We start from the raw sequence: 13276 nt of genomic DNA on the forward strand, positions 1-13276 counted from the left end.
AACTCTTGACAAAATGCCACATCCTTTGTCTTTCCTATTTGAACAAAAACCACTTGCCATTTTCAAGTAATGATTTTAAGGACTTAAATAGAAAGGATTTTTAAAAAGTAATTCCACGGGTATAAAAAGCTTCACCTAGCTGAAATTAAAGACCATCAGATGTGTAAAGTGTGATGGAGGCAAGATCTACTGCATTTAACACCCATCATTGCTGCAGAGGATCTATCTGTGCATGGTGGGTGAGAGTTTCCCTCCTCGGAGGACTGAGGGTTCCCAGGAAAGCATGTAGAGTGTGGCTGGCACATATCTGAAGATGGCATTAGAGAAAAATTCCAAATATTTTTGATTTGCTTGTGGATTTCAACTAAGAATCATAACACATGAGATTATGATCTTAAAATGAGCGACTTCCTAGAATGAAGGCAATCACCCTTGCTCTGATCCTCTGGCTTCCATTCTCAGCCATCCTGCCTTAGCGTTAGTGCATGCATTTCAGGAGAGCAGTGTGTTCCAGCTCTGAGTCCTCCCCATTGTAGCAGTCAGGGGTGCTCCATCTTGAACTTATGTTAAAACAGGTTGCTGACATGGACAACAATGGCGCCATGCATTTTGAGGGTACTGTTTGGAGTTAAACACCATAAAGCAGTTCTTTTAACATCAATAATTTTTTTATTTAACCAAGTACTATGTCCACAATTTTCTGGAAAGGATAAAAATCTTTGCTATATTTATTTTTTCTAGTGGAAATATAATGAGTTTTTCCACGTTGAAGCGTCATGCAGTCCAGGTCCAGTCTATGTCTGCAATATTGCAGGCCTACAGCCCTATACTCCTTATAACATCCGAGTGGTGGTAGTCTATATGACAGGAGAAAATAGCTCCTCCAGTCCAGAGAGCTTCAAGACAAAAGGTGGGTACCAGCATCCTCCTCAGGCAGCGTAGACATCTCTCCTCCTTACACATCTCCAAATTCCACCAGTTCAATTCTAGAAGCACACATGCTTTCTTAAAAAATTGTATCTACTTTTAATTTATGTATGTTAGTGTTTTGTCTGGATGTATATATGTACACTGCCTGTGTGCCTGGTGCAGTTACTAAGTACTGAAGTTAGACAGATGAGGGTGCTGGATCTCCTGGATCTGTAAGTGGAGTTACACATGATTATGAGTGACCATGTTGGTTCTGGAAACAGAACCCGGGTCCTCTGCATGACTAGCAAGTGTTCTTAGCCTCTGAGCCTTCTCAGCTGTTCTCCTGACAGGGTCATTACTATGTCTGTAGTGTAAGTGACTGAATGAAAGAGTCAGGAGTGGTTACAGGAAGGACCAAGAACATTCTGTTTGTTGCTGTTGTTATTTTGGTTTTGCAAGACAGGGTGTCTGTGGCTTTGAAGCCTGTCCTGGAACTAGCTCGTGTAGACCAGGCTGGTCTCGATCTCACAGAGATCCTCCTGCCTCTGCCTTCCGAGTGCTGGAATTAAAGGTGTGCACCACCGCTGCCTGGCTCTGGTTTGGTCTTTTAGGATCCTGAGATGGGCAAAACAATTTCTTCGTTCAGTTTCTGTTATCCTCTCTAGTTATATTGTGTTTCGTAGCAAGAACTATATGAAATGGGGTAACTGAATGCTCAAGAAACAGTCACAAAATAACTTTTATAGTTCAAATGCTAATATGAAAAAAAGTAAAACCGAACCCTACACATCTCTTCAGTTATCATTTTGAATACCATAACTCCAGATTGACTCCTGCAAGGGTCGAGGGCAAAATGCTCCAAAACTGTGATGGTTTTTAAATTTGTACTTATTAATTATTCTGTATCAAGATGAGATCTGTGATTGATCTTCCCACTATTAGCTAACCTATCACTAATGAAAGCTTCAGATACTCACTGAAAAATCTGTGCTTCAGGGCTGGGGAGACAGCTCTAGCAGGTAGAGGTCTTGCTACGTGAGTCTGAGGGCCCGAGTTCAGTCCCCAGAGCCCACACTGAAGATCTGGATATTGCAGAGTGTTTGTCATCCCAGTGCTATGCAGGTGGAGACAGGTGGATCTCCGGGGCTAACACAGTGGGTGAACACCAGATCACTGAAAGACCCTCTTACAAAAGCAGTGTGGGTGATGCCTGAAGACCAAAACTTGAGGTTGATCTCTACCACCCACATACATAAACACATGTACACACACACACAGAGAGAGAGAGAGAGAGAGAGACAGAGACAGAGACAGAGAGAGACACAGAGAGAGACACACACAGAGAGAGATTTTGTATCTGAATATTTCTTTAAAACATTTCTCTTTTTTCAATGTATCCCAGGGAAAGAGAGTCAATGCCAAATATCTTATATTTCTGACATGTTAGCCAATTCTCTTTTTATCCCCATGAAGCTGGAGTCCCAAGCAAACCAGGCATTCCTAAATTACTAGAAGGGAGTAAAAATTCAATCCAGTGGGAAAAAGCTGAAGATAACGGCAGTAGACTGATGTACCATATCCTTGAGATCAGGTACGTATCAAACGATGCTTTGTGTACCACAAAGAGATAAGCAGTTAATTACAAGCTGGTCAAAAGGGATAATTTGGTCGAAGTACATTTATATTTCAAAATGAATCTTTAAGGACTTTTGTATGTTTCACTATGTTCTTTATTCAATTCCTAGCATCAGTTTTGATCTTCTAATGATGAAATACACCACATTGTTCTCAGAAATCTGCCACTGCTCATTCAAACTTCACAGAAACTGCTCCATCATAGTTCATGCCACCGATATTTACTTACTTTCCACTCTGCTTAAAAAGCTGAGCCAATGTTGGGTGTCAGATGACAAATACCTGCAAACTTTTGATGTATATTTATATAATCTATCTATATATATATCATATAATATATCTAAATTTTATATATACAATAACTTATATAATATATATACAAAGTTAAATACTCTCAGGTGAGACCTGGCAAAAAGCTATATATTGTTTTCAGAATCAGAATCTAAGGAAAGGGCTGGAATCATCATTCCATGTCTAAAGGTTTATGGGCTTCTCTATCTCTCTGAGGTTAGCAGTTTGAATGTGTTTCCAGAGGCTGAGAAAGTGCTGTCAACTAAAACCAGCAGCTGAGAAGCACGCGTCCCCTCAGACCCAGCCAGTTTGAGGAGCTCAGCAAGGGAACTGGCCCAAAAGGACTGACTCCATGCCAGCTCGAGGGGAGAGTTCCAAATACCCAAGACACTCCCCTCACGGGACTATGAAGCCATCCTTTAAGAGGCTCCAAGGACAAAAGTCACTTCCATAATTATAGTCCTGGCAACTTGAGCTTTAGGTCTATTTTTGCTTTGTCTCATTCTGGCATCCTCAGAACCTCAGAAAATTTCCTGCTCACATTAGAAAATTCTCTTGGCTTTGTTTTCAGTTGAAACCTTCAGGAAATACTTTGTCATTGTTTCTCATGCGCAGTAAAATATGTCCTTAGTGGAAGTATCTTGGCGGCCTGGGACTATAGTAGTGTGGAACATCCAGGCCACAGCATTGTTTTTGCTAGGACCCCTTAGTGTGTTCCTCTGAGCAAGACCTTAAGTTTTAATTAAGCATCCCCTTGCCCTGGATCTCAACTATTGGCACTAAAGTATTATCACTATAGGACAGGAGAGGTATTGCCACTGAGTGAACTTTTCGGAAAGTTGGACTAGTTAGTCTAATTAGTTAGTCTAATTCTAGTTAAACTCTATTTTTTATCCCCACCCATACCTAGTATTGGACACTGAACCTAGAGCACACCAATCAAGAACTGTACCACTGAGTCACATGGCAAGCTACCCTTTAACTTCTTGAGATCAGAGTCTCACTAAGCTGTCTAGACTGACCTTGAACTTGCTCTACAGACTGGTTATTACGTGGACTTGTGATCTTCTTGCCTCAGCTGTTAAGCAATGGGGAAAGTACACCGGTTTGGTAACTTAAGCCACAGAAATTTCCTCCTACAGTTCAGCGGACTAGAAATCTGACTTCAGGTCGGGCGATGGTGGTTCACACCTTTAATTCCAGCACTGGGGAGGCAAAGGCAGACAGATCTCTGAGTTTGAGGTGAACCTGGTCTATAGAGTGAGTTCCAGGACAGCCAGGGCTACACAGAGAAACCCTGTCTTGAAAGCAAAACAAAACAAAACAAAAAAACCAAACAAAACACACATAGAAAAAGTCTGACATGAGGGTGCTAGGAGGAGCACACTCCCCTCTGACTTTCTAGGGAAGACTCCTTTCCCATCGTGTCTCAGCTTCCTGTACTCGGCCTGATCCCCTTGGTGTTGATTGACTTGTATATTATCTCACTCCAGCATCACATACTCTATTTTATGTTTCTGGGCTCACCCTTCCCTTTTCTAAAAGGGTACTAGACATTGAACTCACATACCTTCACTTAACATATTTTCATCTTAAGTGACATGTGCCATGACCTTATTTCTAGTCAAGGTCACGTGCATAGGCTGACTGGGTATAGATTTCAAGAGTAGGGGGATGATACTAATTCCAGTTACTAACTGTATTTAGATCCTCACTGGTTTACTTTTCCGGAAACGGTTTTCTTACCTGTGGAATGGGAATATTGAAGTCTCTCTGTTTCTTTGGGTTGTTGTGAAGACTCAATGAGACCAAAGACACAGCGAATTCCACTATGTTGCATTCTAAATAGAAGGTGCTCAACTTATGTCAATGTTTCCATTGCCGTTGTCCTCCAGTGTCTGTGGAGAGTCATTTCACTCCTTCCTAGAGGGCTTTATGGCTTAAAATCAAAGCTATTTTTATTAAACAATGAATGTAATTGCCATAACTTACCCCAAGGCTTCACAAAATTTAAAAGCAGAATGGCATAATGCTGTGACCTGAGAAGGTTCAGACCCAGTGTTATTCCTTGACAGAGAGGACACAATTGGAAGACCATGAGTTTGCCTTTGGTCAATGATGCTATTAAAAGCCATTCTAGTTTATTTTTTATGAACTCAGCTATTGTTTTATAGGAAGATCAGTGTGGGCTGACTTTGAGGAGTGTATAGGCCAGTGTAAAAGGAAATAATCTTAGAATCCCATACATATTGATAACTTTGGTGGCTGAACTATGTTTATAATCAACTTATTGAAGTATTATAATATTATCCTTTCAATTTTATATTCTGTATTTTATCCACATATAGCATAAGTCAATTATAAGTGATACAGGAGACTTAAAAATTTAAAAATATAAGCCAAGTATGGTATTTATGCCTGTAATCCAAAAGTGTAGGAACAAAAGGTCTGGAGGATCATATGTTCAAGACCATCCTAGCTGCATCAATATCTCTGTTTCAAAAACCCAGGCAACCAACCGATCAAACAAAAAGACTAGGAGATAAGAAAAAGACTCAGTGGGTAAGAATACTTACTCTGAAATCATGAGGACCTGAGTGTTAATCCCCAGAACCCATATAAAGGCCAGGTGTGGCTGTGTGCATGCTTTTAATAGCAGCACTATGACAGGTGGAGACAGGAAGATCTCCGGGGCTTGCTGGCTACCAGTGTCCCTTCTGGTTTAGTGAAAGACCCTGTTGCAAAAAAGTAAGGCAGAGAGTGATAAAGGCAAAATGCCCCATGTTTTCCTCTCACCTTTGCTACACATGGAGAGCTGTGCACACACATGTACATATGCACCACACATACATGCATGAGAAAAAGATCAAAAAAGAAAAAGAAAAGGAAAAAAGTGCAAAATTTCTAGCTAAAGAAAGGTGAAGAAGTAATTACGTGTTTGAAGTTCAGCAGTTTCCTGCATTTTAAACAGCAGGAACAGGGCCATCAGCTTTCTCTTTGCCGTGATTCTTCCTTACTCTTCTGAAGGACGGAGTTGGTTTGCTTGTGAATTGCCAAGACTTTGATAAATGTGCTCTCTTCTGCAGCAAATCAAACAAGAGAAATAAGGCCAAAGGTCAAGTGCGTGCTAAGTGGTGAGAGACTAGAAAGAACAGCATGTTGTCCTGTGTGCTGTAGACAACTGTTAATCTACTGATTTCTTTTGCAGAAAGGGCACTTCAAGTGATTCCCAGAACCAGAGTTTACGGTGGAAGATGGTGTTTAACGGCTCCTGCAGTAGCATCTGCACGTGGAAGTCCACAAATCTGAGTGGACCATTTCAGTTCCGAGCAGTGGCTGCAAATAATATTGGGTTTGGAGAATACAGTGGAATCAGTGAGGATATTATGTTAGTGGAAGGTACATTAACATATCTGTTTGTCTATGTACTAGTTTGTTACATAAATATTTAGTGGCAAAGACTGATGTAGTCTTAATATTAGCCAAAGATATAGTGGCTGAATAGCTATTCATATAGACTATTGAAGTGTTCAGTTTATCTGGTGTATTCTTAAAGCATCGTTCTTACCTTGTTACTTTGCATCTCTGTAAATATGTGCCCACTCTGAATGTCTATGATCCCAATTCCATTCTCTTTCATAGATTTCCAAGACTGTCTGTAATCTGGCCTTTAATCTGTTCAACCATCATATTTGCTTCCTAGTGCTCTCTTACATAAGAGGCTTAGAACTACTCTGTCTTGCTTCTTATCTAGCTGTTCCCCTGTGTGTATCCTAGTTTAGGTTGTGCATTATCTTTCTAAACACCCAGCGTTCCAATTTGCCTCCTATTACCATGGCAAAACACTGATCAGAATCATCTTGAGGATGAAAGGGTTTATTTGACGTACAGGTTATAGCCCACTGTCAAAGGAAGCCAAGTAAAGCAGGAACTCAAGATGGGAACCCAGAGGTAAAACCTGAAGCAGAAATCACAGCTTGCTGTCTGCTTTTTGGCTCACATCCCCATGGCTATCTTTCTCATGCATCCTGGGCCAAGTTGCCTGGGGTGGTACCACTGTGGGCTGGGCCATCCTGTATCAACTGGAAATCAAAAGATGACCCCACAGACATATCCATAGACATTTGATAGAGGCAATTATTCAATTGTGAGTTTCTCTTCCCAGGTATGCCAAGTGGACAACAAAACTAACCAGGATTTATATGCCCGAAATTTCAGTGACACATTTGGTTTGCCCCATTATAAAGTCAACAACTTCAATTGATTTTGAAGAGAAACACATCAATTTCTCATGTTAAAAATTACATTTATTTCTTTGTATATATGTGTGCATAGGCATTTTCCTGCCATAGTAATGTGTGTACAGGTAGAGAATAACTTTTAAAAGTTGGTTCTCTCCTGCTACATGGGCCACAGGGATCAAACTCAAATTGCCAGGCTTGGTGGCTAACCCCTTTACCCAAGGAGCCATCTTGCTGGCACATCATCTTAACTTCTTCCTGCTTAGTTTCCACCTGTTATTCCACATTGGCTTTTGTGGTATAAGGTGTCTTTTCTTGCCTGAGCTCTGAGCTCTACCACATCCTTGACAGTTTAGCTGAAGACAAGCGTGAGGCTCTGCCCATCACTGAACAATGTGAAATGGCTCCATTTCCTGATTTCAGTGTGGTGTGTGGAGCCTCCTAGGACCTGCCCCTCGGGGGTTCATTTTCCTAGCATTTGTCCCTGTGATATAGCCTTTGTAATTAGGTCTTTGACCTGTAGTTCCTTCAGCCCAAAAGACCAGCCTGCACTATCTCCCATGCATCCCTTACCTGGGATTTCCTTGTTGCCATTGGTATCGTTTAAATAATTTTTTTCTGAGCACATTGCATCTTAGTCTTTATTCCTATACAATATCACTAGGACCTTCATGTGTTTGCTTTCTTACTGCATTTGTTATAAGTGTTACTTTTCATACATGAACTGTAGTAATTATAGTAGGTCTGATTCTCAATATATATCATATATATAGGAAGTAGCACCTTGATTTATATTCTTCAGCAAAACAGATTTTAATTATGTGGTCTGTTCTCATCTGGCTCCTGGGAGTTTTCTTTTTCTCTTTGTGTGTGTGTGTGCGCGCGCGCAAGCACTTGAGAATCAAACTCTGGACTTTGCAAATGTAAAGTAAGTACTCTGTGACTGTATTACATCTTCATGAATAACAGGAAATTTAATCTTATTCATCTCTTTCATTTCTAGATTCTTACTAGTGTATGTTAATTATAAATACTAATGGGCTTAACTGTGATATTTTCACACAAATAAATAATGTGTCTTGATCATGGTCACCCCATTACCCTTGCTCTTCCCCTTCCTACCATCAGCCTTTCATTTTCAGTCCTAACTTAAACGAACCCATTGTTATGTATAATTGCTATACAGTAGGCAAAATGAATTATTTGCATTTTATACCTACATTTCACATAAAACATCAGTTATTCTTGGTCATTAAGATGGCACTTGCTGCCAAGTCTGTAACCTGAGTTGATTCCCTGGCATTCCCATGGTAGCAGAAGAAAACCATTTCCCACAAGCTGTTCCTGACCTCCAAATTTGTGCCCGGGCAGGCAAATACATGCACATATACATATATGCAATACACACAAATAAATGCATAAGAATAGTTGCAATCAAAAGTGTCCAGGAGAGCTGGCTCGGCAGTTTAGTGCATTCACTCCTTCAGAGGACCTGGGTTTGATTCCCAGCACCCACATGGTGGCTCACAGCTCTCTGTAACTCCTGATCCCCCAGGGATTTGTTGTTCTCTTCTGACCTCCACAGAAACTTCACGCATGTGGTGCACAGATGTGTATGAGGACAAACCACTCATACACATAGAATTAAAGAACAAACCGCCATCGTTCTTAGTTATATTACAGTCAGGTAGTTAGTGCTTGCTAAGACAGTTCCTGACAAGAGTCAAGTTGTAAATGGTGTAGGTTTTGCAGCTTCTGTCTGCTCTTGTAGCTACCTCCTCTCCTTCGTCCTCCTCTTCCTCTTCTTTTTTTACTCCCTCTCTTTTCTTTCTTCTAAAATATCTTAAAAATGTAAAATTTATTCTTAGCTCATGTGAAGTTTTAAAAAGCTGCATCCAGGCTTGCCCCACAGACTGGGGTTTGCCAAGCTGTGGTCTGCACATTTGTTTCCTCTGTGGACAGCATATCAAAGACATTCTGCCATACTTACATGTTGGTATTCCTTAGATTAATGTCTGTGGAGTTAAATGGGTGTGGACATATAAATGAAAATAATAAATCTGTTATTTGTTTAATATACGAAGATAAAGACTCCTTTGTCCTGAATTCCTTATAAAGAAGCGCACATGTTTTCTTAGTCGTCTTAAAATATATTGGGTGGGTTGCTTCAGCAAGATGATGGCAAAATAACAAAAGGAAGAGTAACTTTCTTCTGGGTACATGCTCTCCACCTAGTTGGTTTCTAAGTGCCAACAGCTAAACCACTGGCTGGTAAAAACCTCAGAGGAGCTGGCTTCTGCTAACCAGTGCGTTCATGCTTGGGAAGGAGTAGAATCCTTTAGCTTTTTTGTGTGAATTAATTTCTTTTCCCTTGTATATCCTTAGATGGTTTTTGGATAACAGAAACAAGTTTTATACTTACTGCCCTAGTTGGTATACTTCTGGTCACTACAGTCCCACTGACCTTTGGTGAGTATTCTAGACTTAAATTGTTTATTAGATCTTGCTGACTGATTTATTTTTCAGTTTATCTCATTTCCTACATGAAACACAAGCTGATAAAATACGTTAATAAAGTTCACAGCATTTCCCTTGACTGTCTTTTCACAGTTACTCACTCCTATGATTTTTTATTTTTAACCAAGGGATGCATTTGTATTCTTTCACGTAAAGGTTTATTTTGGCTCATAGTTTTGAAGGTTCATGAGCAAGTGGTGTGTTGCTCTGGGTGTGTGGCAGCCCTTCATGGCAGGGGTATGATGTAGTAATGTCCTCATCTCATAGTTAGGAAATGAAGGGAAAGAGAAAGGAGCTGGGGTCCCACATCACCGTCAAGAACATGTCCCCAGTGACAAGACTTCCCGTTAGGCCCTAACCTCTGTGTTCCAAGGACTTCAAGCTGAAGAGGAAGGCTGTAACACATGCACCTTTGAAGAATATTCTGGGGGCTGGAGAGATGGCTCAGTGGCTGAGAGCACTGCTTGTTCTTCCAAAGGTTCTGAGTTCAATTCCCAGCAACCACATGATGGCTCACAGCACTCTTGTGGTGAGATCTGGTGCCCTCTTCTGGCCTGCAGGCATACATGCAGACAGAATACTGAGAACGCTGTATATATAATAAATAAATAAATGAATAAATAAATCCTTAAAAAAAGAATATTCTGGGTACAGATCACAGCATGGGTTAGCTATCTCACGGCAAATACTTCAGTGTGTATATTTGATAGAATCCTTGAGATGCAACTCTTTGTGAAAACACTCTATTTTAGCTTTCTGTAAAATAGCACGTGGTTCTGATTAGCTATTGCAAGTGTTCTGTGGCTTGTAGGCTAGAATATAAATAAAAGGGAAGCAGCCAAAAATACAAAAACAGTGCAGGATTAACGGGAGGCCAGTGACAGTCAGTAATTGGAATAGCTTTGGTCCCCCAGCAGACAGCTCAGTTTGGAATGAATGGGGCCTCTCAAGGAGACCCATTTCTGGTCTGTGAGACTCACTCTTGTTTTCTGACAACTGATAGGCTTAGTCAAAATCCCTGATCATTTACTAAGGACCCCAAAGCAGCAGGATTACGTCAGATAGCTGTTTCCCATTATTAATTTTATCTTAATATGATATTCCTTAAAGATCTACCACTTTTTTTTAAATATTTTTTTTTTACCATGGGATGGAGAGCTAAGCTCTATACCCAGCTTTCCTGAGCTCTTATCTTTCTTCCCCATGTTTCTTTTTCTTTTCTTAAATTTTTATGGTTTATTTAACTTTATTTTATGTGCATTGGTGTGAAGGTGTCAGATCCCCTGCAACTGGATCTTCAGACAGTTGTGAGCTGCCATGTGGGTGCTGGGAATTGAACCGAGGTCCTCTGGAAGAGCAGTCAGTGCTCTTAACCACTGGGCCATCTCCCCAGCCCCAGATCTACCACTTTTTAATGTTTATTTTAATTATGGTTAAAAACAGAGAAAACCCAAAATAAGAAGCTGGGCCTGGAGGGTTATCACCACGATCATACACTCTTGCGAGTCCTGTTGCGTAACACATGCTAACATCACATTTGTTCGGTTCCCCACGTATCTTGGTTTGGTTAGAAGATATCCGAGTTTTCCATCTACCGCTGATATACCAAGAGCATCCCCCCCACCACCCAGGATGGTAAGAAGAGCATGATACCAGAAAAGAAATCCCAGCACATATTCAGGAAGCTGCGACTTACTGTGTTTAGAAAGTAAGAGAAAGTGACATGGTTGCGTTCTCTCTGGGGACATAAAGCTATGATGTAATTCAGTTTTCCCAATCGCTATTCTTTCTCCAGAGTGACTGAAGGTAAAAGGTCTCAGACAACACTTTGAACTTGAACTGGGGTTATCCTTCCAGATAACACATGCGACGCCTCTAGCTAAGTGGGGAAGCTAGACATTTCAGCAGAGCCTGCCAGGGTTTTAACCTGTGGTTCCAGGGAGTCTGCCTATCACACAGCTGATGTTTGTGCCGCTAAGCCAGTCCCTCCAGAGTTACTCGTCTGACTGTGGTATATTCGGCAGTTGGCATATTGGCTTGACTTCCTGTCTGCTTCCTGCTGGCGGGTGTGTAACATGAGGAACCCTTCATCTCTCCTTTGCCTGCCTACTTTCTCCATCACCACTACATGAACTACACTAGTGGATGAGCATGAGAACATTTCAATGTTTTATGTGCTTTTGAGACATCCTGTGGATATCTGGCTTTCTCAGGACTTAAAGGTCTTTATTGTGCTTGGAATTTGTTGTGATCTGGGGGGAGTAGCTAAGCTAATTTAGTTTTTGCTTCTCTTAGTAGTGCATGTGGTTGTGGCAGTAGGAATGGGCGAGTGCATGAGAAAAGACTAAGTTATTAAAATAGTGAAAAGTAGCAATTCTTTAGGAATTTCATTGTTCTGAGGGCTCTGTAAAATTGAAACAAAGGCTTAAAAATAAGTCCTGGCAGCTTGTGGGTTGGCGAGAGGTCATACCTGATCCGCAGCATGAACCTTGTGCCAGGGAAAGGGGAAGTCGTAAACTGTAATCAGTGACCTCAGGAGACTGTCCTTTAATAATGGTGGGAAGACATATCTGCTTGAGAAGTTGCAGCAGGATGTTATAAGTGACACGAAATGCCGGTGACCCTGGCATGGAAAGAGCACTGGCAGTCACAGTTGGCCTTTCAGGGTCACTGATGAGAGATGAGCAGAGTCTGTAGAGAATAAGGTGGTTCCATCACTGAGGATGCAAGGGTGAGAGCAAGTGAGGTTTAGAGAGAAGTGCTTCAGTAAAGGGGCTGGAGATGCTCCTGTGCAGTCCCTCAGATGGAATGTCACAGAGTGACACTCTAATGTCTTAGATACACGAGGAACTTTATTGGTTGCTTTTGTTTTGTTTTGAGACAAAGCTGACTAATTGTGGAACAGGCTGATCTAGAGTTACTGCTCCTGCTGCCTCAGCCTCCAACTTTGCACAATATTGTTGTGTACCACTGTACAAATGTTCAAATTTTATTAATCACTTCCACAGCATTTCTGCTGATTTTGACCCCTGTACCAATATACACCACAAACAGGTGATCTTACTGACATAATTATATTTTAATCTTTATCAAAGAATGCCTTCTGAACATTATAAAATGTGAAAAGGGGGGAGTACAAATCACTCATGATTCTACAAGTAGATAGGACCAAGGCTGTTGTTTGTTAGAGCAAATTTTCTACAGACGTATATGAACAACAGATATGCATTACTTTGAACATATTTCTGTTTCTGTAGTGCAGTAAGACGGTATCCAAGAACACTTTGAATAGAGTTGAACTTTTGTTTTAAGGAGTCCACCACGTAGCACATGGAACTCCTTCAACTCTGGGGCAGCTAAACATTTCAGAAGATGTCTAAGACTTTAACCAGTGATTTGAGAATCTAAGTATTGCACAGCTGTGTTCTCTCTCTCTCTCTCTCTGGGTGTGTACTTACACAAGCATGTGTATATATAAAGGCCAGGGGTCAGTGTCAGAAGTCTTTTTTTTATCCCGATACATTTTAATTCTTTGAGACAGTCTGTCACTGAAACTGGAGCCCTCTGATCAGCTAGGCTGTCTGGCTAGCAGGTCCCCAAGAGCTGCCTGTCATGAACCTCTACTTGCAACACTGGGGTTACATGTATGTGCTATACCCAATTTTACATGGGTTCTGGGG

The 13276-nt window shown here is 41.0% G+C and overlaps 1 protein-coding gene across 1 annotated transcript in view; it reads left to right on the forward strand.

Annotated features, from left to right (window-relative positions):
- The window catches only part of Ros1 (ROS proto-oncogene 1, receptor tyrosine kinase), a 133976-nt gene that overhangs the window by 90712 nt on the left and 29988 nt on the right, over window positions 1–13276 (forward strand). Inside the window, exons 32-35 of the mRNA XM_057761983.1 lie at window positions 742–910; window positions 2386–2503; window positions 6047–6237; window positions 9465–9548. Of these exons, the coding sequence (XP_057617966.1) occupies window positions 742–910; window positions 2386–2503; window positions 6047–6237; window positions 9465–9548 (562 nt within the window). The remainder of the gene's footprint in view (window positions 1–741; window positions 911–2385; window positions 2504–6046; window positions 6238–9464; window positions 9549–13276) is intronic.

Source organism: Chionomys nivalis, chromosome 2 (assembly GCF_950005125.1).
Source record: "Chionomys nivalis chromosome 2, mChiNiv1.1, whole genome shotgun sequence".
NCBI lineage: Eukaryota > Metazoa > Chordata > Mammalia > Rodentia > Cricetidae > Chionomys > Chionomys nivalis.